The 26,929-nt window shown below is 39.1% G+C and overlaps 1 protein-coding gene across 1 annotated transcript; it reads right to left on the bottom strand.

Annotated features, from left to right (window-relative positions):
• Positions 1-1,007: 1,007 nt before the first annotated feature.
• On the bottom strand, positions 1,008-20,851 carry LOC148046573 (vomeronasal type-2 receptor 26-like). The gene is made up of 6 exons (XM_087714853.1): positions 20,634-20,851; positions 19,265-19,442; positions 17,592-18,449; positions 15,894-16,121; positions 4,379-4,505; positions 1,008-1,909 (listed from the first exon to the last, which is right to left on the bottom strand). Exons 1-6 carry the CDS (start codon positions 20,849-20,851, stop codon positions 1,008-1,010), a joined length of 2,511 nt encoding a protein of 836 aa, XP_087570979.1.
• Positions 20,852-26,929: the final 6,078 nt, after the last annotated feature.

Here is a 26,929-nt window from a genome sequence, read left to right as displayed (position 1 = left end):
CAATGAGAGCCTGCCACTCTACTGTTATCCACCCATCTAGCCACAGTTAGGACCTCCAGAGACCCAGAGGTCTGGTCCTTTCAGATGACCCAGAACTGAGAGGTCACAGATCCTGGCAGTAGTTGTCAGGATCAGATGATGTTGCAACAGGTAGGGGACTTCCATTATCAGCACATGACTGAAATCACCACATTGATCAGCTTCAAGAAATGCACAGTCCTTCATCACAACTGGTTAAGGCTCAGTGACTAAATAGCCCTCCCCATTCCTCCAACAGAGCTGCTAGCAAACCCCCACCATAAAAAAGTCAGTGGGGCGGGGAGGGATGACAAAAGCAAGGAGAACATAGTGCACAATACAAAATAAACAGAGGGACATCTTCAACAACTGTGAGGTCCACAAACAGGGCAAGAATGGCTGGTGCCCAGCCATGCAGCCAGCATGGGTAACTGTTGTGGCCTATCTAATGATCAGTCACATACTGTATCATGGAGATTTTCAGAGAAATATCTGTTTCTTTTGTTGAAAGGTCTGAAACATGACAGTAGATGCCATTTTCTAAGAAATTGGGCCAGATATTTTCTCCATGTTTCTATACATTTGACAGTTCATTCTATGAGATTTTCAGACTTTTATTTAGAAGAGGAACATCTTCAAGGAAAAACAGAGAAAGTCCAGTTGCCTTTGAAAAAGCATCTTGGGACAACCATGACCCAGATGACTGAAAATCACCATATATATCTTGGGAGAAATATGACAGATGTTGAATTGTTTGCTTCCAATATCTACCATAAATAGAACAAAAGAGAATATTTGCAATTGAGTGGAGAAATCAGTTAACACTTCTCTCTTTCTCCCCCTCTCCTTCCCTCCCCCCATCTCCTCCTCCCTCCCTTTCCCCCTCTCTCTGAATACACACAACATGAGCCCTCACAACTGGTTGCTTAGTGAGCATTCAATGTTCTAGCAGCAGGTTTACAAGAATGTATAATTTACAGAGACACAATTCACTTGTTTCTTTTTATTAATTGTTCCTTTTTGTTCAAATCTGGTCTCAGTAGAATGACATAGCATTTGGGGAAAAAAATGCAGCTCAGCAATCCAGCTGCTGAAGCCAAAATGGAGAAGATCTCCACAGCGACCATGTACTTTCCCTTTGTACTCAGATAGGTTGGAACAAATGATATCCAGACACTACAAAAGACCAACATGCTGAAGGTGATAAATTTGGCTTCATTAAAACTGTCAGGTAACTTCCTGGCTAGAAATGCCACCGTGAAGCTGGTAGATGCCAAGAACCCCATGAAGCCAAGGACAAGGTAAAACATGATGGCTGAACCTTCATTACATTCTAGGACAATTTCTTCAGTCATGGAATGCATGTCTGAATCTGGGAACGGGGGAGAAATTGCCAGCCACACACTACAAATGGTAATTTGCACCGCAGAGCAAGACAAAACAATAGTGTTGGCTAGCCATTTCCCTAGCCATTTCCTCATTTTTGAACCTGGCTTGGTGGCCATGAAAGCAAGAATCACTACAATCGTTTTCCCCAATATGCAAGAAAGAGCTACAGACAAGAGGATGCCAAAAGTAGCTTGTCGCAAGAGACATTTCACTTGGTCAGGTTGCCCAATGAAGAGCAAAGTGCAAAGGAAAGAGAGCAAGAGACCAATAAGAAGAATGTAGGCAAGATTCCTGTTGTTAGCTTTGACAATAGGGGTGTCTCGTTGCTTAATGAAGATTCCCAGGATCAAAGCTGTGATAAATGAAAAGGAGAGATTCACAGTGACCAAGGTGATTCCCACTGGCTCACTGTAAGACAAGAATATTATTTCTCTTTGAATGCAAAGATTTTGAGCCTGGCTTGGAAATTGATCTTCGGAACAGTGAAGACACTCATCTGCATCTGAAAAACAAAACACTGTTGTATATGTATATAAAAAAATGTATGAGCTAAATCAGTGGGTCTTAAAGTATGGTCCAAGGGCTCCTGAATACATGACATGAAATTTATATGATCAATATTAATATTATAAATGAGCCATGGTGGCACAGTTGTTAGGAGAGCCTTGAGTTCGATGACTGGTTCAAAAAACATTCAAATGAATGCACCATGAAAGATGGACTAGCTTGGGTGGGAGCTAAATTGTATGTTCCTACTGAGCTGAAACCAGTTGTTCTTCAACGGTCCCACGATTTGAGAATGGCAGGCCATTTTGGATTTGTAAAGACTTTGCATTTGATTAAGAGGCAATTTTGGTGGCCTTCATTGAAAAAAATACATTAAGTCCTACATAGCCAATTGTCCTGTCTGTGCGGCTGCGAAAAGACCACTAGGGAAGCCCCAAAGTCTTCTCCAGAGTGCTGCATGCCCTGGGGCACCATGGAAGGAGATATCAATGGACTTCATTGTCGAGTTGCCAGAGAATCTAGGAAATACCATGATTTGGGTTATCACCAACTTTTTTTCCAAACAAGTTCATTTTGTGACTTGTTCCAAAATCCCATCAGCTAAGTCATTGGCAAAATTGTTTATTTCACATGTATATTTGTTACATGGAGTACCTGAGTGCTTAATTTTGGGTAGGGGGGCCCAGTTCACCTCCCTCTTTTGGAAGGAGTTGATTGGCTTTGCCCAGGAACTAATCTCCATCCATCATCCTCAGACTAATGGGTCTTGCGAATGAACTAACTCTGTTTTGGAACAGTACCTCTGGTGTTTCATCAATTATCAACAGGATAATTGGGCTGAACTGTTACCACACGCTGAAGTGGCATACAATAACTCTATTCACAGCAGTACCGATATGACCCCTTTTAAAGTTATGTTTGGCCAGGATTTTGTACAGATTCCTGAATTACCTCAGGAGAAACCGCAAATTTTGTCCTTATCTGAGTGGAGTGATCAACTTCGACAGTTTTGACCCATGACTTGCAAAGCCTTGGAGGCAGCCCACCAGGCTCACAAAAAACAGGCTGATAAGAAGAGGGCTAAGCCGAAAGAATAAAAAGTTGGGGATCAAGTGTTTTTGTCCACCAAGTTTCTGCAAACCATCCAAAAATCAAAGAAGTTGGGGCCGAAGTATGTAGGTCCATTCCCTAGTGTGAAAATCATAAATCCTGTAAGATTGGAGTTGCAAAAAACCTTAGCAGAATTTATCCTGTGTTTCATGTGAACCTGTTGAATCCAGAGCATACTTCTTCCTTTCCTCTGCCTCAACCTTCACCTCCAGTCCCTCTTCTTATTGAGGGAGAGCAACATTTTGAAGTTAAAGAAATCTTGTACTCCAGAAAACATAGGGGTTGCATTCAGTATTTGGTCTCCTGGAAACATTTTCCCTCTTCCCAGGCTGAATGGGTTGACAAATCTCATGTTGGAGCTCCCAGACTTTTGAGGAAGTTCTACACCAGTTATCCTGATAAGCCTTGATTTTATAATAGATGTATATGCTATATTGTTATTTGTAATGTTTTTCCTCTGCCTTTTCCTGCAGGGATTTTATTTCTTTCTGAAGGAGGGCGGGATGTCAGTCTCTGCTTTGGCTACTTGCTTATGACTGCTTTGCTACACTTGTTTACTATCGGCTGCCATAGGAACGGGGCGCATGGTATTGGAGAAGGGAATAATATTGTACTGGAGGAGTCTTGTTCTCACCATCTTCTGTGCATGCTGGTGACTGATGTTTGGACTTGGTCAAGACAAACCGTCTCACATACCAACTTGATGAGGCTGTTTGAAGATGCACTCCACATGACACCTTAGGGAGTTGCAGGTTGGACACTGGGTTGGGGAATTGTGGGGAGTGGGTTGGGCAAATGTTTGATATGCATGATTTTGCACATTTCTGCCTCAGACCTTGCTTTACTTCGCTGCTATCTTTTCATAACCAGCAAAACTACTCTTAATTCTACAAATGGAGTTAAGTGGTTTCTTTCTTGGTTGCTGAAGGAGGCATGCCTGACACATATAGTCATTTCTGGCTGTAGGGATGGTGCTCATCTCTGTTTCAAAGTTGAAGAGCCAGCGCTGTCCAAAGACATCTCTGTGGTCATGTGGCCAGCATGACTAAGCACCAAAAGCACATGGAGCACTGTTACCTTCCTACGAAAGATAATTCATAGGAATTATCCCTATTTTTCTACTTGCATTTTTTATATGCTTTCGAACTGCTAGTTTGACAGAAGCTGGGGACAACTAACAGGAGCTCACTCCATTAAGTAACTCTAGGGATTTGAACCTCTGAACTGATCAAAAAGGTCAGCATCTTAGCCAATGAGCCACCCCATCCCAATATATATGTATACAAAAACTTTGAAGTGGTTTGCCAATATGGCTTAAGTACAAACACAAATCCGTATAATGGATATTTCTTACCTGTTTGGTTTGCAATCTTCCCTTTGGGACAACGAAGGCAATCATAACAGCAAAATGGCTTCCCTTCTACTTTTATCTTGCTATAACCTGGAAAGCAATTGTCATTGCAAACCGAAAGGGGGAACATCTGTTAATAAAAAAAAATGAAGTGAAAACCTTTCACTTAGCATTATTATTATTTCTTAGCATTCAAAGTCTTTGTCTTTTAGGAACTTGTATATGATCAAACCTCATCAAAGCTCACTTGCTCCTTGCAATTGAACAGGTACCTCCCTTAGAAAAAAATTACTTCCAACCGTTCAGTCTCCAAAACCGCAATTATAACTTCTCTTGGGCAGCTTCTTCACTGCCACCCTTGACAAATAGATTTGTGCATCATGAACTGGGTGTCAGACTTGCCTGGCATATCTTAATGACTTCTAAACCATCTATGATCCTTCACATATTGTTTAATATGAAACATTTTTCGTGCCGCTTCTCAGGTTATTTCATCCAGGAGTTCTCATGATGGAGGGACAACCCATTGGTTCAGCTCTCCTACTTCTGATTTACACAGTCTTGCAAACAATAACACTCTTGCCTTGGAAGTAGGATGGATATGCAGAATGAGGCCAAGTGTTATATGAACAAAACTGTACTTATAAGCACCTTTGGAGCCCTGTCCTAGGTCAGGGGTATCAAACTCAATTTCATTGAGGTCTGGGTCAGCATTATGGTTGCCTCAAAGGGTCAGGTGGGCATGGCTGGGTAGTCAATGACTGATGTTGACAACTTAACTTTGTCTGCTCAACATCACTCATTTCAAGGGGAACCTGTGATGGGCCAGAAAAGGCTGGCTCCAGGCTGGCATCCAGGATCTACAGCTGACCACATTCTGGCTTGGATGGCTACTGCTAGATTGTAGATTAGTGTCTGGTTGACCTGGACTTGGCAGAGACACTTTGGGCTGGTCCTTTGCAGTTTCCAGGGCAGCTCTATGGGTCAGATCTAACGACATCATGGGCCGGATCTGGCCCACAGGCCTTGAGTTTGACACCTCTGCCCCAGGTCAACCAGGACAATATTTTACAAAGGCTGGATAGCATTAAGAAAACTCTGTTAAGCTATCATTGCTACTGTTGATGCATTTATTCAGCTTGGGTCATGTAGCATTTTACATCATTTAATAAAGGATAATATTTGTAGCTTGGGGTTGACATGAGGAGTCCTTGCTGCTCTCTGAGCTTGCATGTTTTCATGCAGATGTTTTATTACCCAAACTAGGAAACATTATCAGTGCTGGTGATGATGATGTTACCTAGTATGGGTAATGATGAGGTTACCTAGTTTTGGTAATGAAATATCTGCAACAAAACAAGCAAGTTCAAAGTGTTTTCTGACCTAGGCTTCCTGATACAGTAAAAAGCACATGCTTAGTCCCCAAACCCCTCTTTTTTATTTCAAAGGCTGTGGATTATGTTCATTCACAGCCCGTAATGAGTCCCAACTAGTTTGTAAAGAGTCAAACAGTAGTCCACCAAAGTCTTTCGAGATAAAACTGATAACCAACCACCATTCTCTTCCTTGAAACGCTGCCAAAGACATAATTGGCAATTAGCTTGCAAGGTCACATGGAGCAAAGAGTCAAAAAAGAGGACTTCCTGGGAGGAGCCTGCTGATGGTAGCAGCTTAAAATTAGCTGCCTCCGAATTCCTGGTCACGTATCTGTTTAGATGATCATCCATCTGACGTCTTAACAGGTTTTCTTATCCTTCACGCAAGAAGGGAAGAAGAATAGTTTTGCTGGCAAATGCCCTTCGATTTTTGCAGCTTTTGTGCCTGCAGAGAGAGGGGGGCCAGCCCAAAGCAGAACGGTGTCCGTGCTGGGAACTTCAAACTGCCTTGTGCAGTACAAAGTAGGTCTCCCCCACTCAGCTTTGATTGATTTGATCTTATCACGAGCTGAATCCGTTTACGTGGACATTAATTGTTTATCAAGATTTTAGCTTCTTTTTTTCCCCTCTGAAAATCTATTTACTTAGAGGCTTTTAAAATGGCGCCAAGCCGGCTGAATTCTCCGGTAATAATGATTGTCTTCTTAAACTTTTTGTTAAATGCTACAGAACTCTAAAATTTCAAAGGAGCATCCTTATCACCTGTTTTACAATTGGCCAGCAGAAGCCTTCTAATTAGTTTCATTTTTACAAGACTTCCATTCTCTCATTAATCTTGCTTATCTGGAATTTAAATGGTGATGAATCTGCTGAACTGTCTTGTTACAATGCTTACTTTCTGAAAGTTTTGCCAAGCCTCAAATTTCAAAGTAAAGGGAGAAATTCAGCGTCTTTACTTATAGCTGCCTAGTCAGGCAGCAGAGTTTTATTAATTGCTGGAAGATAAATTTTGGAATGGCCTCAAAACCAAATCCTAATTTGAAACCGTTGCCCTCTATTCCCAGGGGCACATCCCCAGTGCCTGGTACAAGGTTGCAGCCTCCGCTCCCTACGCACCCTGCTGGGGATTTGTTAATGAAAGAATTCTTCTTGAGTGAATTAAGTGTGGCTCTTAATGCACAGACAATTAAAATGGAAGATAAACTTAGAGATCTTAAAGAGGAGATAAAACAGGAGATAAAACAGGAGGGAAAAGAGGAAATAAAAGAAAAAAAAGAGGAAATTAAAGGTGAAATAAAAGGACTTAAACAGGAGTTGTATGAGAAAATCGATGTCAGGGTTGTTAAAATTAAAGATGAAATGCTGAGACTTGTAACTGTATTGACAGAACGTGTTTCTGGAATTGAAGATAGTCTAGAGGATCTTAATGAGGCTAATACCAATTTGACATTGAAAACAGAGGCGGTGGAATAAAAAGTGGAAAATGCCGAAAAAGAAATTATTATGATACAGTATAGACAAATGGAGTTCGCATTAAGAGTAAGGGGGCTGCGTGAGGAGAAACAGGAGAACCTGAAACAGATTCTATCAGAAGCCTTTGACTGCCTGGTGGGAAGACCAGGGACCAACCTCGATTGGCAGATCCACAAAGTTTATTGCGTTAACTCTTGGGTGGCAAAGCAGAAGCAGCTTCTTCGAGACATCGTTATATACTTCACTACAAGAGAGCTTAGAAATATGGTACTACAAAAGTCTTATAACACTAAGCTTCAAATTGGCGGTCAAGACCTGATTGTTTTGAAAGAGATACCACCTCAAATGTTAAGAGCCAGGAGAGACTATGCTTTTTTAGTCGAAGAACTCAGAAATCACCAGATACAGTATAGATGGGACGCACCATTTGGCATTATACTTACATTTGATAGGCAAAGATATCGCCTCAACTCTGTATGGAAAGCCCGAGATTTTTACCATAATATTTTGAAGGCTGGATATCCTGCATCATCTGGACCAGGAAAAAGACCACAAGAAGGACAGGACAGACAGCAAACTACACAACCACCAGACAAGATGGAGCATCTCTCTCTTCTAGAAGCGCAAGGTGTTATGGAACAAAGACCTAGCCGCATGATTACTAGACGAATGGAGAAACAAGCTAAAAAGCAACAGCATCAACAATCACCGGGCATCGATCAAGGAACTACAATAACAAGTCTGGAAGCAGTGGGAGGAGCTAGGCCTAAGGTTAAACAGGCCATGCAGGAAGCTCTAAAAATGCTTCAGCCAACCAAAGATGACAACTAAGATTTTAACATGGAATGTCGATGGACTGAATTCTCCACAGAAGAGAAAGAAAATATTTCATTATCTCAAACAGTTTAAGAATGATGTAATTTGTTTGCAAGAAACTCATATCAAGTCAACTGATCAAAAATATTTCATTAACTCAAAACTTGGTCAACATTTTGTAGCTTCCGCTATGGAAAAGAAGAATGGTATAGTTGTATACTTAAGAAAAGATATGAAAGCTGAATTAATAGAAGCAGATCCCTTCGGAAGATATATTGCTTTAGACCTAATCCTAGAAGGGAAAAAGACATTACTTTTGGGAATTTATGCCCCTAATCAACAGCAAGATGGATTCTATAGAAATCTTCATGCTAAATTAGTACAGTGGGACTATAGTTCCTGTATCCTATTGGGTGATTGGAATGGTGTGATAGACACTAAGAGAGATAAGAAGACTTCTCGCCCAAATACTAAGATGCGAGCAAAGTTACCCAAACCTTTTTTTGACATCATGGATGACTTTGAATTGAGAGATATTTGGCGAGAAAGAAATGCAGAGGAACATGATTTCACTTTCTTCTCTGATAGGCATCAATCCCTTTCAAGGATTGATTTTATACTAATCACTAATGATTTGCTTTCTAGGGTCAAGAAGACAAAGATTGCGGCTAGGGTCCTTTCGGACCATAGCCCAGTTTGGATGGAGTTGGGAAGGGTAGTGCAGGCAAGAAGGTCTTGGAGATTGAATGAAAACTTATTTAGATATGTAAAGTATATTAATGATTGTAAAAAATTGTTATCTGAATATTTTGTTTTGAATATGAATAAGGGTACATCTATGGAATTCGTATGGGATGCAAGCAAAGCATATATGAGAGGAGTGCTGATGAATATAAATAAAACACATAGATATAAACAAGGGTTAAAATGAACACAATTAGAAGAGGAAATTAAGAGAAAAGAGTTGGAGTTAACAATGAACCCAGGTGATACAAAGGTTAAGGAAGCTATTACCATATTAAAATCTCAATTTGACATGTTGATCTCTGACTAGGTAGTCACTAATTTATTATATGCAAAACACAATACTTTTTGTAATGCAAACAAACCTGGCAGATGGTTAGCTTATCAGATTAGGAAAAAAAGGAAAACTCAAAATATATCTAAACTGATTTACAGAGGGAAGGAGATGTTTCAACAGGAAGAGATTCAAAAGGCATTTCGGGAATTTTTTACAGAATTGTATAAAGGGGATAAAATTAATGGTCTAGATATAGACAAATATTTAGATAAAGAGAAAAAACCTTCAGTTAGAGAAGAGCACAGGCAAAAATTGAATCAACCAATAACCTCGGGGAAAATCTTGCAGGTAATTAAGCAATTAAAGTTAGGGAAAGCACCAGGTACAGATGGTTTGACAGCGGTTTACTATAAAAATTTACAGTTAGAAATGGTAGAACCTCTTAGAGAATTATTTAATATGATCCAAATGGAAGGTAAAGTGCCTCCATCTTGGAAGACAGCATTTATATCTTTGATACCCAAAGAAGAGCAAGATACTACCCAACCCAAAAATTATAGACCTATTTCATTACTTAATGTAGATTATAAAATCTTTACTAAAATACTAGCAAATAGGTTAATGCTGGTTATTCAACAATTGATACACACTGACCAAACAGGTTTTATACAGGGGAGACAGATGAAAAGTAATGTCAGATCAATTATTAATGCATTAGAATATTTGGGAAAGAACAACCAGATCCCTGCTGCATTTATATTCTTGGATGCTGAGAAGGCCTTTGATTGAGTTAACTGGCAATTTCTGTTGAAGATATTGCAAAAAATGCAGATAGGAGATAATTTTCTACAGTCAATTAAAGCAATATACCAACAGCAAACAGCACAAATCATAGTCAATGGAAGTTTAACAGACTCTTTTCAAATTGGAAAAGGTACAAGACAGGGCTGTCCTTTGTCCCCATTATTGTTTATTATAACTTTGGAAGTATTGTTAAATAAAATACGGGGCTTGGATGGTCTAAAAGGGATCAAGATTAGGCAGCAAGAATACAGAGTGCGCGCTTTTGCGGATGATTTGATCATAATATTGGAACAACTGCAGGAATCCAGTATGGTCTTAATGAATACGATTAATCAATATGGTCAAGTGTCTGGTTTTAAAATAAATTTAGGAAAAACAAAAATATTAGCTATAAATATGAATACCAAACAAAAGGAAGAACTAGGAGTGATGCTAGGATGTGAGGTAGTTAAAAAAGTCAAATATCTTGGAGTTAACATCTTAACTTCAAATGGGAAACTATATAAGCATAATTATGAACCACTTTGGCATAGTATACAGACAGAGATGAAAAAATGGGAGAAATTGCACTTATCTTTGTTGGGTAGGATAGCGGCAGTGAAAATGAACATCTTACCAAAATTTTTATTTCTTTTCCAAATGTTACCTATACTTAAAAAAGATGCGAATCTTTTAGAATGGCAGAAGGGTATCAACAAATTTGTATGGGCAGGAAAGAAGCCGAGGGTAAAGATGAAAATAATGCAAGATGTACGTGAGAGAGGAGGCTTGAAACTACCTAACTTAAAACTATATTATGATGCAGTGGCACTATCTGTAATTAGTGATTGGACTCATTTAACTAATGATAGAATATTGAATATTGAGGGACACGATCTGGTATATGGTTGGCATGCTTACCTATTATTCAACAAAAATTGGATAACAATTTTAAAAGTCATATTTTAAGAAATGCTTTACTGCGGGTCTGGAAAAAATACCAATATAAATTAAATGACAAGATACCCATGTGGACAATTCCTAGACACGCAATTGAAAATATGAATATAGCACAAAAACAGGATAGAATTACCTACAGACAGCTTCTTATCTTGGAAATGGGGGTACTACAATTAAAATCTTTAGAGGTATTAAAAGAGGAGAAGGTAGTTCAAACATGGTTCCAGTATGGGCAATTACAGGCTAGGTGGAAAATAGATCAAAAAATTGGTTTTATTCAAGTTGAGGATAATCTGTTTAAACAAATAAGAGAACAAAGCTTAATGCATATAAAGAGGATAGATAATGTATTAATACAGATGGATTTGGAAACAGAATTAGTTAAAGATTGTATGATAAAGTGGGCTCAAAACATTGAAGAACCAATAATGCTGGATACATGGGAAGAATCTGGGTAAGAAATGTGAAATTTACACAAGCTCAAAACCTGAGAGAAATTTTTTATAAGATGTTCTATAGATGGCATTTAGATCCTAAAAAGCTGGCTTCTATATATCCGAACTTACAGCCTAAATGTTGGAGATGTGGCTCTCTCGATGCTACATATTTTCATATATGGTGGACCTGCCAAAAGGTTAAGGCGTTTTGGATAAAAATATGGTGGATTATGCAAAATATCTTTAAAAGAAGGATAAAGTTTACTCCTCAGTTATTCTTACTAGGTATATGTACTGACTTTACAGTGGTAGAAACTAACTTGATTCTGCATCTGATAACGGCAGCAAGACTGTTGGTGGCGCAATACTGGAAGAAGAAAAACTTGCCTACAACTCAAGAATGGACATTGAAAGTGACAAACTTAGCCAAGATGGCTAAAATATCGGCATATCTTAAAGATCATTCAAATGAGAGATATAAACGAGACTGGAAAAAATGGATTGACTATATACAAAATAAATACGGGACCAAGAAATTCCAGTTAGCCTATGCTTAAGATCAGAAATTATTTAAATTGTTTAAAGTTAGTTCAGCAAGAAGAAGCTAAGGTCAATGCAGAATGTCATTAATTTCTTTGTTTCTTTTTTCTCAATAGATTTTAGACTGTGTTAGTTAAAAATCCATACCGTGTACGGGTTCTGGGAAGTCGGGGGGGGGAAGGAGGAGGGGGGTTGGGGGGAGGGTGGCGGGAGGGAGGGGTATATATTAGGCTAGACAAGAATTTTGTGGTAAACTAGAATTATTTTGACATACAAAAAATTGTACTTCGATGTCTTACTGATTGAGGAATGATGAAATGTTTGTCTTAAAAGAAATAAAACTTTTGAACTTGAAAACAATAAAAAAGAAATAGAAAAAAAAGAGTAAAAAAAAAAGCTTCAGAAGTTAAACTGACCAGAACGAACAAAGTTGATTCCTGCAAAGGCTCACTTGCCTTTGCTCCTCCTTTATGTCCTATGGGAAGGGCCAATCACCTCCAAGTCTCAAGTCGTCCGTTTTGTCTTAACTGTTCTTGACTTCTGGCAGCTCTGCGAATGCATGCACTGGAAACAGGCTCCCCTCTTCCTCTGCTTCACTGATGTCTGACTCTGGAGAATCCAGAGGTAGCACATAACTCCAAGATAGCCCTGGCCCCCTCTCTGTCTCCGATGCAAAGCCCTTGTCCGAGCCTTCCCCAGATTCCAGGACTGGCCCATGCTCCTCCCCAACCCCCTCACAGTCTGACTCTGCTGCCAGTTCCACAGGCAGCCAGTGGACAACAACAGAGTGCACCAAGGATCCCCCACTTTATATCATCTATTTTCTATCGGTATTGTGGAGGTGAGTGGAATACCCCAGGCTTTCCCAAATGATCAGGGGATTGAAATCCCCCCCCCCAGTCCTTTGTGGTGATGATGAGGAAACCCTTTCAGACCCTAGCAACTCAATCTAAGAATATAGCAGTAGACACATATACCACTTCATAGGCCTTTCAGGCCTCTCTAAGCGGTTTACAGAGAGTCAGCATATTGCCCCCAACAATCTGGGTCCTCATTTTACCCACCTCGGAAGGATGGAAGGCTGAGTCAATCCTGAGCCGGTGAGATTTGAACCGCTGACCTGCTGATCTAGCAGTAGCCTGCAGTGCTGCATTTAACCACTGCGCCATCTTGCTGGACTTTTTCATACTGTGCCTGATTCTTCTAATTTTGACTTGCTTACATTTTCAAAGTTTGAATGTAAGGACATTCTACAGAAATTGATATATTAGTAAGCATAAATTAGAAAGGTAATATATCTTTGTAGGTGTGAAGTCAAGGTATTAATCCTAACAATTAGGACTATAATATAACATGATGAAAATTGAAAACTGACTATGTCATGACTTTTTCGATATATTTAGGAATTTTGGGGAAATAAAGCCCTGCCACATTAAATTAAGTATAACTGTAATTTTAAAGCTGATAAAAATCCTGTCCCAGTACATGTTAGGGTCAGAGTTAGTACAAGCTAGGCACTTTCTTTTTAGGTGTATAGTTTTTATACAGTAAATAAATGTGTACATAGATAGTGTAGTGTAGTGTAGTGTAGTGTAGTGTAGTGTAGTGTAGTGTAGTGTAGTGTAGTGTAGTGTAGTGTAGTGTAGTGTAGTGTAGTATAGTATAGTATAGTATAGTATACATATGCATATATCTATGTATCTATGTATCTATGTATCTATGTATCTATGTATCTATGTATCTATGTATCTATGTATCTATGTATCTATGTATCTATGTATCTATGTATCTATGTATCTATGTATCTATGTATCTATGTATCTATGTATCTATGTATCTATGTATCTATGTATCTATGTATCTATGTATCTATGTATCTATGTATCTATGTATCTATGTATCTATGTATATGCATATGTATGTATGTATGTATGTATGTATGTATGTATGTATGTATGTATGTATCTATGTATCTATGTATCTATGTATCTATGTATCTATGTATCTATGTATCTATGTATCTATGTATCTATGTATCTATGTATCTATGTATCTATGTATCTATGTATCTATGTATCTATGTATCTATGTATATGCATATGTATCTATCTATCTATCTATCTATCTATCTATCTATCTATCTATCTATCTATCTATCTATCTATCTATCTATCTATCTATGCTGGTTTTGTTGTATTCAGGTCTTTTCCCATTAAGATTAGATTGTCTTGCCAACATTTCAGCATCCCCAGGCTGGTGTTTTGAGCTTAAAGCGTGATCTGAGCTGCCATCCCTCTACAAACCTTGGTGGGGTGTGTGTGGACTGCTGGCCCAGTTTCAGCAAGTGGATTGATTGGATGTGTGACTGTATCATAATTGGTAGCACTCACCAACCTTTGGACTGGCTTTCCGAGATCTCTGAAATCTGGCCGTGGCTGCAGTTGATGGCTGGCTCCCCAAACTCCCTCAAAGCCTTCCAAGAGTTTGGGGAGCCAGCCATCAAACTGCAGCCGTGACCAGATTTCTGAGATCTCAGAAAGCCAGTCCAAAGGTTGGTGAGTGCTACCAGTCATGATACAGCCACACATCCATCCAATCAATCCGCTTGCTGAAACAGGGCCAGCACTCCACACACACTCCACTAAGGTTTGTAGTGGGATGGCAGCTCAGATCATGCTTTAAGCCCAAAACACCAGCCTCAAGATGGCGAGTGAGACGTTGCTGAAATGTTGCCAAGACAATCTCAATCTTACATAAGAAAAGACCCGAATAAAATAAGACCAGTATACCTACACCCGTGAAAATCTAGGAAAATATATATATGTTTGTGTGTGTCTGTGTGTGTGTGTTTGTGTATGTATATTGTATATTGTATACTGTATACTGTATGTATACGTATACGTATACGTATATGTGTATATGTATATGTGTATATGCATATTATGCATTATATACATAATATCTGTGATCCCACTTCCATTGCTACATCAATGGTGAGATATGAGCAAGGATGCGTGGTGAGAATTCACTGCTGTGTTATGATTTTAAAGCTGATAAGGATCATGTCCCTTGTAGGAACAACCACTACAAGTTAGGGTTAGAGTTAGTACAGGTTAGGCACTTTCTTTTTAGGTGTATAGTTTTTATACAGTAATTAAATGTGTACATAGACAGTACAGTACAGTATTGTACAGTTTAGTCTAGTATAGTATGCATATGCATATACATATACATTAGACAGACAAACACAGACACAGAGAGACAGACAAACAAACACACACACACACACACACACACACACACACACACACAAACAATATCTGGGATCCCACTTCCAAGGCAATGGTGACGTCAATGGTGAGATACAAGCAAGGATGCGTTGGTGTGCCATATGAATGCCAACCTGCCTTAAATCTGAGGTTCACAAGACAACTATCTGCCCCATTGCACTGTATGGCACTGAATGCTGGGCAGCAACAACATGGACCAAAAGCTATCTCCATGCCATGAAAATGTGAATGCTCCATTGAATATTGGACATCTCCCTTCCTGACCACATCACAAATGACACAATTTGATAACATTTTGATGTGGCATCAGTTATAGAGAAGATGAGAGAAGGCCAGTTCTGCTGGTATTGACATGTCCTGAGAACAGCACCTTCCATCGTGGCCAAGACTACCTACCAAGAAATCAATGACCAGCAACCTCACGGGTGTCCAAAACAGAGATGGCAAGATACCATCAATAAAGCTATGTAAGCTGTGGGCCTTGGCCTTGGAGACACAACTGATGGGGTAAAGTGACATTTAATGATCTGAAAAATGGACCCTGCACTTGCGGGAATATGCTAGGAAGAAGAGAAAGAGGAAGAGAAAGGGGAAGGAGAAGAAGGAGAGGAGGAGGAGGAAGGTTGCATAATGTTGTCATGGAATAAGAATTGTCTTATTGACCTTGAGAAATTCAGTTTAGGTCACTTTTTATATGGATCATTTAACTTTATGGCAATTATGTTCATGAGTCACTCTGGAAAAAAATAATAATTTGTCTGAACTTTAAAACTATAAGTAAAAATAAATTAGTCCATGGTTTGATGTTGGTGCCACAACTACCTGGTTAAACATGGTTGGCCAGATTATTTTCTCTGCAGAAACAGTGAGAAGTTTGTTTCGGGGAGCCATTAGAGCTATGCTTCCAATTTTGATTTGATGAAACGATTGGTTGGGGAAGGTGACCCAGTTGATAACATCAAATCCAGTTGCTAGTTCTCCTCTTTCATCAAAGGAAACCATTTCTCCAGCACTGTTGTTAAATGAAACAGCTTTCAGATACCAAGGGAACTATATGGAAATAATTGATAAGATATTTTAGAGATTGGAAATAAAGAGTGTGTATGCAAATATGAAGGAAGGATCTTTCATAAGCCATATTATTTATTTAGAAAATTTATATTGCCACATTGCAGGCCATGCGTGATGGAGCTGAGCTGGGGTGACGTCTCACATGCCATAGGTTCACCATTACTACTACAGGGTGTTAAAAAAAATTGAAATCCTGCTAGAGTTTCCTTCTAAGGTAGGATTATTTGGAGTCTGTTTCAAACAGTCCCTTCTTTCTCAGGACAATATTAGCATTTAGTTTCTCTGAAAAGTCCTTCTGAAGCTATCTCTATGCCCCCATACATTATTTTAAGAGTTCTTTTAGCATTCCCATGCATGCAGGAAGCAATATTAACATCAATGTCAGCTGAACTGACATGTTAACTTAATCTTTCATGAGATTCTTGTTAAATTCTACTGCTCTGGAACAGTGGTGTACTAAAAATGTCATTTCTGCCTTGTTGTTATCTACCTGTGGATACTGTTTTTTTCTTACACATCTCATACTCCTCATTGCCCTCTGCCATCCACCTTGGCTTCCTCTAAAGTCATTTTCCTCTTGAATTAACATCAGCTGCGGTGGCACAGTGGTTGAGTACAGTACTGCAGGCTACTTCTGCTGACCGTTGACTGCTTGCAATTTGGCAGTTCAAATCTCACCAGGCTCAAGGTTGACTCACCCTTCCACCTTTCCCAGGTGGATAAAATGAGGACCCAGATTGTTGGGGGCAATATGCTGACTTTGTAACCTGCTGTAAAAGCACTGTGAAGTGGTATATAAGTCTAAGTGCTTATTGCTATTGTTATTTATATTGCTTCCTTTGTCAGGCCTGCAATTATATTCCTTTTAGAATTTTGGCCTGCCACACTTTCTCTTATTTCATTATGCTGTTTCATTAGTATAGTTGATGGGAGGGGGAATAGAAAGGAGTAGGATTGTGGAATGTGTTGTTGTCATTCTTTTCTAGAAGACCAAGGTCATCTTTTGTCTCTGCACCTTTGCACCTGGCCGGAAGCAGCTGGGCGTGAGTGCCAGCCTGGAAGAAGAAGATTGGACCATGTGATGGATTGTGGGTGTGGGGACAAGATCATGAACTTTTAGTGGGGTGGGATTCTGATGTAATTTCCAGAATTGGGATTAACACAGATGTGCTAAGATGTCTGCTTTATTAAATTGGAACTTTAAGGATCGTTTTGCCTTGGACTCTGATTTAATTCTACATGATACTTGAAACACTGACATCCTTATCAACATTGTTGCATACCAAGTTTAGGTATATGCAAATTACTCTAAACAATAAAGGCAAAAATCCATTTCATTTTGAAGTTCTCACATTGATCTTATGAACTATACAACTCCAAAATACTAATTGAACACACTTATATAATTGTCATTTCAATAAAGGAATATTTACATTCATTTCATTTTACCTGCCACGACTCTTGATTTAGAGTCCGGAGTTCCCAAGCTTTTCCTCTTTCTCTGGGTTTAGGTTTGGAGGAAAGCATGGCATGCAGAGCATGGGCCACAGCATAGACAGCATTGTAAATGCTATAACTTTGCCCAGTCATACTTGTTTCAAAAACAGATCCAGGAAGGGTCTCCAATGCCTCCTCGCCAGTGCATTCATTGCCTCTATCCTCATCCAACATAATATTTGGGAAAGAACATTCAAATGCGTTTTCCCAAAACAGTCTTGTCAAACTGTCTTCTTCAGAAAAAGGTTTTCTCATCTGAATAAATTTCTTAAATCCTAATATTTCCTTTGAGGAAACTGCCAATGATAGTGCACCATGGATGAAGTCCAGACCTGTATCTCTTTGAAAGGGGATTGATGTGAATTCCATCTGTGCTGGCATTACCCAAACTTTATCTTTTCTCTCCATTGGCATGCCCTCATATGCTGAAATATAGGGAAACATTCTAAAAACAGGTATGTCCTCATTTTCACAATATATGATCACCACATTGGCAGTACTTCTCATGATAACCTTGCACAGCGTAACATAGCCATGAAATTGAACCTCAAGATCAGTGGCAACAGATTCTTTTGGCATTTCTTCCACAAAGTCAAAGCAGATGCCTTTCTTAGAAAAAATATCAAGCTTATTCTGTATAAAGCTCTTTCCCTTTTCAGGATTTGAGACAATAAGCCCAATCCATTTCCACTGGAAGTGAAGCAACAATTGGATGATCCCCATAATTTGAAAGTCTTCATTGGGAAATAACTGATAGATCAAAGCAGCTGGTATGTTGTCATCCATCTCTGCAGCAGAACCATATATGAGCTAAGAAAAATGTAGGAACTGGAGTGTAATACAATATTTCTACATCAAAATACTTCTACAGTATCTATCTTTAAGGATAGGTTCTAATAAAACTATTAATATTGTTCTCCAAAGAACAGGAGAGTTTGCATATTCCAATATGATTTCTATGGAAATTGTTAGTTTATCTTTTAACAGGGTGCCTGTCAAGGTTCCAACTAATGAACCCAACGGAGCAAGCACAATACAGACGATCCAATCTCTTTAAGTAAAGCTTTATTGAGTTCAACATTTTGGCACAGATTGGGGCAAAAACCAGCTCTGGCTATTTCCTGTATAATCCAGTATAATAAAAGTATAGAATTCTCCTTCCCCATTTTGGTGCAGAACACATTGTCCCATTCAAAGCAGTTAAATTATTATGAGAAAATACTTCTGAGGATCTTAGCCACCTATTGAAGTGTCCTTGGTTCCCACGGGTTGATCTCCTGATGTCTGGAGGAGCCTCCATTCCAATTCCCCCTCCCTTCCCCCTTAGTTGATTGGCAAACTGAGAGTTGATAATGGTTGCAACAGCAGAAGCATGCTTCAAAGCTTGACAGTGTATTTCAAAGCTTTAGAATTATATGAACTGCAAAGTTGAATACGGACTACTGCTTTATACTATATTTAGACATTTGGTTAAATGAAATAATTATCCATAAGATTATGAGAATTCTGATTTCTAGCATTTTTAATCATTCCTGTCTCCCTAGGTGAAATGTAGTTAGAATATTGTCCAATCACATAAACGTATTGTTGGACTTGACTCTTTTTCTTTCCGGGATAGCTCTCACCTGTAGGATCTTGTAAATGCTCAGAATATTTGACATGAACTGACCAATGTAAGCGTTATGTCCTGCGATGACAGATATTACATTGTCCTTGACATCACACTTGTAGTTTGGGGTGAACCGTCCCTTTGTAGAGAGAAGCTCCAAGGTAGCCAGATAGATCCACCTTGCGAGGACATAGCTATTGGAGATATGGATGCCGAGAGTGATATTTGGTAATATCCTGGAATTCTCATTGATTTCTTTGACTGCAAATTCCAAAGCCAAGATATGCTGGTAGTTTTGCATATGGAATCTGAAATGAGTGTGAGAACATATATTTCCAAATTTGGAATTGGCTTCAATTTATGTTTTCTAACAGTATCACACAATATTAGATTATTCAGCCCATGATCACTGAAACAAATGGGTAAATTAGCATTTGAAGGAAGCATTTCTTTGACTATCTATCTAAGACAATTAGGCTGAAAACACAGAGCAAAGTTGTGTAATAATAGGTATAAAATGTCTATAGCGATTCTCAGTCATCCAAGCCATGGCTATCCCAAAGTTGTTGGTTTTTTCCAAAAGGCAACTGAACTTTCTTTGTTTTTACTTGGAGACATTTCACTTCTGAAGACGTTTCTTCGATGAGAAGCAAAATGTCTTCAAGCACAAGTAAGGAAAGTCCAGGTGCCTTTTGAAAAAAAAAACACCTTAGAATTTTGGGCTAAAATACTCTACATCTACTACCCATTGGAGATGTGATGATGCCTAATTGCAAAATGGAATAATCATAATAATAATTACAGAATTTTACCTTAATGTAGAGATCCTGATTTAAGTTTATCTTCTACCCTAATATTCTACTCCATTAATTCTACCTCCTCTTTCTTTACATTGTTCTTCTTTCCAAAAACTTGTTTCTCATTGGCATTTGGAAAAGGAAATATCACTTTAAGGCAATAGAAATTTCTGAGTGGCATTTAATACAATATCTGCATGTAAGACTAACTGCAGTCCTGCCCACACCTTCTAGAGATGGTCAATGTTATGAAGCCAATGAGATGTCAATGCATACATTTATTTCTTTTGTACTTCACCTAGCCAGCCACATGATAAAGAAATGTACTACAATTTCTAATATAATGGTATCAAGAAGGGTATTAGAAACTATATTAAAAAAAACCATATTGGAAAACAAATTGCATTCTCGAAACAATATAATAATTACAGTAATAACAGTCTTATTATGCAGAAAGAGAGAAAAATAATAATGCAGCATAGAGAAATAATAATACAGCATCTCACAAATATCCTACAGCCAATTCAATCATTCCACAAATTTTAACTATTTCTGTATTTGCATTACTTAAAACAATGAATTACATACATGAAATCATCAACCAGTTCATTTGAGGGATTTGTGGTGAAGGTCACTTTTTCAGACATCATGTAAACTTGAGAAGAAATGCCAGCAATGACCAAATCTTCTGAACGATATTGTTTGTGCTTAATAAGAGGCGGGTTTCCTACAGAACATTTACCAAGAGGATTATCACATTGTGCATTCAAGAACAATTTTGATAAAAAGGCAAAGAATAATATCATCTTGCAGACTAATGTGTCTTTAAGCCACCTGTTCAAATCTATTAGAATTAGGCATTTGAAATATGACAACCTGATATGTATGTACAGTATGTATGTACTGTATTTGTGTGTGTGTGTGTGTGTGTGTGTGTGTGTGTGTGTGTGCCATGAGGTTGCTTTTAAGTCAGTTGTGAGTTGTTTAAACATCAGCAGGAAAGTTCTTTGTCCTCCTGTGATACCCCTGGAAAATAAAGAATATTATATTTTGTTGCTGTTGAAATACATTTCTCTTTAATGTTTTCTGTAACTCTTTAGAGACTGAAAATAACAATGGGTAATTGATCATTATTATATAGCTCCATACATGCTTGCGTTGATGCCACAATTATAACATACATAATTGTATATCATAATTTTACAGGGACTTGTAACCTGGAGTTAAGGAAAATTAATAGTGGCAGGTAAAAGGAAACACATTGGAAAAGTTTTTAAAAACCTACAATATCTAATAGTTGGTTTTCCATGTGATAAAACAGATTAACAGAATAACAAAATTGGAAGGGTTCTTAGAGGTCTTCTAGTCCAACTCCTTATTCAGGCAGGAAACCCTGAGCAGGGGGTTGTCTAACTTCTTGTTAACAACATTCAGTGTTGGAGTATCTACAACTTCTGGAGGGAAGTCCTTCCATTGATTAATTGTTCTAACCACCAGGAAATTTCTCCTTAGTTCTAGGTTGCTCTCTCCTTTATTAGTTTCCATCAATCTTCAAGCAGGATACCGTATACCTTTTCAGACAAATGGTTGTCCATTCTCTTCTTAAAAACCTTCATTTTTGGAGCACCTACAATTTCTGGAGGAAAACTGTTCAACTGATTAAATGTTCAAACTGTCCAGAAATTTCTCCTTGGTTCTAGGTTGGTTTTTTTGGTTCACCGACAAAAGGTCGACTGACAAAAGCACGCCTGACTAAACCGCGGTGACAAAACCGTGAGTTCTAAACCACGCCGATGAATGAGCGCTGAAGTGTGCCAACAACAGCATGCCGACAGAAGCGTGCTCTAAACCTAACCCTAAACTTAAACCTAACCCTAACCCTAACCCTAAACCTAACTCTAAACCTAACCCTAACCCTAACCCTAACCCAAACCCTAACCCTAACCCTAACCCTAACCCTGACCCTGACCCTAACCCTTACCTTAACTTAAATCGTGCTTCTGTCGGCGCACTGTTGTCGGTGCACTGTTGTTGGCACGTTGATGATGTTGCGGTTTTGTCACTGCGGTTTTGTCAGCGCACTTTAGTCGAGCGCGCATTTGTCAGGTCACTTTTTAAAAAATTATTAGTTTACATTCATTGTTTCTTGTTCCACCTTCAGAATAGATTTATTACCTCTTCTTTGTGGCAGTCCCTTAAATATTGGAACGCTGCTATCATGTCATCATGAGTTCCTCTTTTATTAAAATAGATAAATTCAAATCAAAATTTCATTCATCATTAATTAAACAAATTAATCAAAATAATTGAATTAAATTTGGATCTCGCTCTTTAAAGGTTTCGGCAAAATATCCCACTAAAGAGGAACACAGAAAAACCACAAGCAATAAATCTTACTTTAAGATTGAGAGGTTTATTTCATGAGCAATTTGGAACATGAATAGCCAACTTAGCAATGCAATTCCACAACAAAACTTACATAATCAAACCATTGCAATGGGTTCCAATAAAGATAGCAGATCCTATGAGGACTGCTATTGGGCAAAGGACACCATTCTTATCTCAAGACACATTTCTTATACTTTCTTTTTTTTTAACTGACATATGCATTCCATAGTTTCACTTCCTTGTTCTTTCCTACTTTCTGACCATCCCTTTCTGTAAACACCCATGTACATTTGGAACTCTCACCATGTATTACTTTCAGTTCCATATTTCCTGCTCTAAATATATCCATACAATTACCTACTTTGTAGAAAATGCAGCACATAAGTCAGCACATTAGAAATATGTCTGGTACATTTTGCAATTTTGTTAGCTTAAAACTTTGGTTCAGTGAGGCCTGCAACCCCACTCCTAGATCTTATTACCTGCAACTTTCCAAAGAATAGAAGTCTCTTTTCACAGTAGCAAAAAGATGTTGAGAGTGCAGGGAAGAAAAACAAAGATGATTAGGAGACTAGAGGCTTAAACATATGAAGAATGGTTGCAAGAATTGGGTATGTGTAATCCAATAAAGAGAGGGTCTAGGGTAAGATGACCAGATTTTCAGATTGGTAAAGAGGGACACCATTGACCGGGGGGGGGGTTGATTAAAAAAATATATATTTTGTCAAGCATGACCCCAGGACACTGAAACCATCATAAATATGAATCTGTTGCCAAACATCAAAATTTTGATCACGTGACCATGAGGATGCTGCAATGGTCGCTAAGTGTGAAAATGGTCACTAAGTGTGAAAATGGTCATCAGACACTTTTTTCAATGCCATTGTAACTTTGGTCACTAAATGAACTGTTTGAAAGTTAAGGCTAGCTTGCGTTATAATGCCTTGTGGTAGCTTACATTTGCAAGAGAGAGAAGCTAAATTCCTTGTTAGAATTGAAATAGAAATGAATAGAGTAGAGTAAAATAGAATAGAATAGTTTATTAGCCAAGTGTGATTGGACACACAAGGAATTTGTCTTTGGTGAATATGCTCTCAGTGTACATAAAGAAAAATAAAATAGTAAGATAGTGGAATCCTTGCTGCACCAAGCTCAGAAACCAGCAATCCTATGATCTGCTCGACACCTCCTCTTTCCGAAACTTTCATCAAAAACAGTAAAAATCAATCATGCTTTTTTATTTCTATTAATTATTTTGCTATGGCCACATATGAATATATATGCACATTCCAAACAGATTTTCTTACTAAACAGCTACCATTCTCATCCATAGGCCACTAAATGCCTCACCAACCTTTTCTGTATTCTTTCATTTCCATCCATCCATTTTATTTATTTAACACAGAGTAGATTAGGCTGTCAGCCTGAGTCATTCTTCTAACATGACAACAATTCTTACCAACAAGGATGGTATTGGCACATTTTAGCTAATGCAACCTAAACATAACCAAAGCCTATTTCACTTCAAGTATGCTAACTTTATTCTATGCAAGCTGCAATATCTAATCTAAAGACCATTTTCAAGCCAACATGCTGTTAACTACAATTTACTAACCAAACTGCTGATAATATTTATTCCCTTTTGAAAAGGGATCCAAATGGTTACCTCTGATCTTCTACTCCCCTCCCTAATAGAGGTCCAGTTCACCTTTTTAAAATCTTCACATAAGGAGCCTTTCTAAAATTTTGCAAGTAATTTTTGCAAGAATCTTGCCAGGAAAATATGGTCCTGGTTTTTTTTTTTTTATGTTAGCTCTTGAGCCTCACACTTTCACCAGCCAAACAAAGAGGTCAGAGGATGAGCTGCTGATCTAGCATGAAGCTGGGAGGGTTGCCTGCCTGCCTGCCACCTATTGTGTTGCTGCCTCCTTTACGGGGATGCGGTGTGATTTCCCAGGCACACCAAACATGCGGCATTCACACAATCGATCATCTCACTTCAAAGTTCAAACCCAACCTTGAGCGGAGACAGCAGAGGGGAAGGGAGGCTCCCAGCCTCGGCGATGGCCATGAAGAGGACAGCCAACCATTCACCCACGTGGAGGGGGGAGGCAGGATTTCATCAAGAAAAGTTAACTTTCCTGCGAAAGGGGCTGGCAACCTCTCAGCCCTCCCCCCAATTCCACTCCTGTGACCCTCCTCCCGCCTCCTCGCAAGCAAGCTAACTGGGAAGGGCGGGGAAGAAGAAGAAGTGGTGGCGTGGTCCCAAGGACTGCCGTGCGAGGGCGGCGGTGGTGGTGGCTGCTGCTGCTGTTGCTGCTGAGGGCCTTGGACGGGGAGGAGGAGGAGGAAGAAGAAGAAGAAGAGGAGGAAGTGGTGGCCAAGTGGAATTCTTTTGAGAGGGGAGGGCGCGAACTGGGAAGCATCAGCACGGCCTCCGCCATTGCCAATCGCGCCCGTCCCCTCTCAAAAGGATTCAGCTTTATTTTGGCGCTCGCTGGCCCTGAAGGAGCGGGATGAGCAGCGAGCAGAGCCTGGTTTAAAAGCAACGACGGACGTGGCCGCTCGTTCGCTCTGCCACTCTTGCATGGAGGTCTGAGGAGGCAGAGGGGTGGGAGGGGCATGAAGGAACTAGTGCAGCAGCGGTGGCGCTGGGAAGGTGCTGCCCCCGGAGCCCAAGGGTGGGCGGGCTGGCGAGCGGGCACCTTTCTCGCACACAGGGAAGGGGAGGAGGGCAGCAGCGGTTGTTTCACTAACCCCACGCAGGTTACTAATTCCCACTGGTTATTCACCAGTAAAGCAGCAAAACAAAGCAAATGGCCGCAAAGGCGAAATGAAATGGAGACTCCTGTGACTCACGCGGCATGCTAAGCGGACTCCAGCCAATCAGTGAGCTGGCTGGGATGGAAAACTTTAAGCACACCGCGAGGGCTGGCTTAGATTTTTAGAAATAGATGGGGGAACAAATGAGCCAACTAGCGGCAGCTGATGAGCGAGCGGCTTGGGACATGGGAAAATTCATGAGAAGGTGTGCCTGTCCCACCAGATGCGGGACGTCTGGTCACCTTAGTCTAGGGGTAACATGATAACAGACTTCCAAATATTTCAATGCCTGCCACAGAGAAGAGGGGGGGTCAACCTATTCTCCAAAGCACCAAATGACAAGATAAGAAGTCATGGATTGAAGCTTAACAAAGAGAGATACAACCTAGAATTAGGGAAAAATTCTGATAGTATGAATAATGGCTTGCCTCCAGAACTTGTGGATGATCCAGTATTGAAGGTTCTAAGAAGAGATTGGACAGCCATTTGTCTGGGATGATATAGGGAAATTGAACTTGAACACTTCCAAAGTCCCTTCCAGCTATGTTATTATGTAATTCTGTAAGTGGATGGGATACTAGTTACCTGGTATATCTGTACTCCCTTTATGAAGTACAAAAATATCCAGGATTAGATCCTAGTCAGAAGGCATTTTACCTGCTATCAATTCAGGTAAAAAAGGGAAAGCAAAACATTGATCAACCATTGTAAATTGTGATGAAGTTCCTCCATATTGATGAAATTTCTTCCTTTTGAGCTAGTCTAGTAGAGTAATCTGAATGCATGATTCTCTTCAATAGTTCCCTTATCCTATTGCAAGTACTGCTGGAATTTAAAAGAATCTGTAGCCTTCAATATGGAAATCACTGACTACCCATGTTTTCTGACATATAACCTTTCAACTTTGGACTTTTCTGGCTGCTAGAAATTAGTGACTTACTAAAACCTGCTAAGTTTGAAAATAGTAAAGCAATGCATTAAAACTCTTCTGTAGTTGGTGGTTCTTTGCTCAGTTTTCCAACTCAAAGGTTAGATATATAATTTCTGATTTCCGAACAAGGGCTTTTGGGAAATAGAAGCTTCAGGGGTGAAATTCAACAGGTTCTGGAGAACCAGTAGTGGAAATTTTGAGTAGTTCACAGAACCAGCAAATACCACTTCTGGCTGGCCCCAGAGTGGGGAGGGAATGGAGCAGTATCCTTCCCCTGCCATGCCCATCAAGCCAAACGTACAAGCCAGTAGTAAAAATGCTTTTTTAATAAAAGTTTTTATTTATAGACAAACATAAACAGACAAAATAAAGCCAAAACATAAAATCATTTTCCATTATGAACCGTGTGTCAATTGGTTACAAGATTTGGGCATTCTTTCCATAGTCATCACTTACATTTATATAAAATCATGTATTATCAACTCAAATATATTTGAATACCTTATTGCTATTATGTCTCATTTGCTTGACTGTATTTCTTCATTTTAATTGAGATATAGTAGATATTGGATTCATTTATATTATAACAATTCATAACATTATCATAAATATCTTCAATAATAAAATCTTTTTATATTATATTCTATATCATTCCATTATTCTGGTATTTACAACATTTACTGATATCTTTTATTTCCATTTTTTTATCTAACCACTGATAAAATGAGTCCGATATTCTATA

The sequence above is a fragment of the Thamnophis sirtalis genome, unplaced genomic scaffold, assembly GCF_051295495.1.
Source record: "Thamnophis sirtalis isolate CommonGarterSnake01/CBP01778 unplaced genomic scaffold, rThaSir2_p1.2 scaffold_4, whole genome shotgun sequence".
In the NCBI taxonomy this organism is placed as follows: Eukaryota; Metazoa; Chordata; class Lepidosauria; order Squamata; family Natricidae; genus Thamnophis; species Thamnophis sirtalis.
The sequence above is the reverse complement of the archived record's forward strand: the minus strand, read 5'-3'. Positions and strand labels throughout refer to the sequence as shown.

Bases quoted from the DNA above. Each gene is read 5' to 3' on its own strand.
- LOC148046573 (XM_087714853.1), bottom strand. From the start codon at position 20,851: ATGATATTATTCTTTGCCTTTTTATCAAAATTGTTCTTGAATGCACAA. The intron at 19,443-20,633 runs GTATGTAATTCA...TATCTCCAATAG, and splicing joins GAACTGGTTGATGATTTCAT to CTATGTCCTCGCAAGGTGGA. The intron at 18,450-19,264 runs GTGAGAGCTATC...CATTTTTCTTAG, and splicing joins GCATTTACAAGATCCTACAG to CTCATATATGGTTCTGCTGC.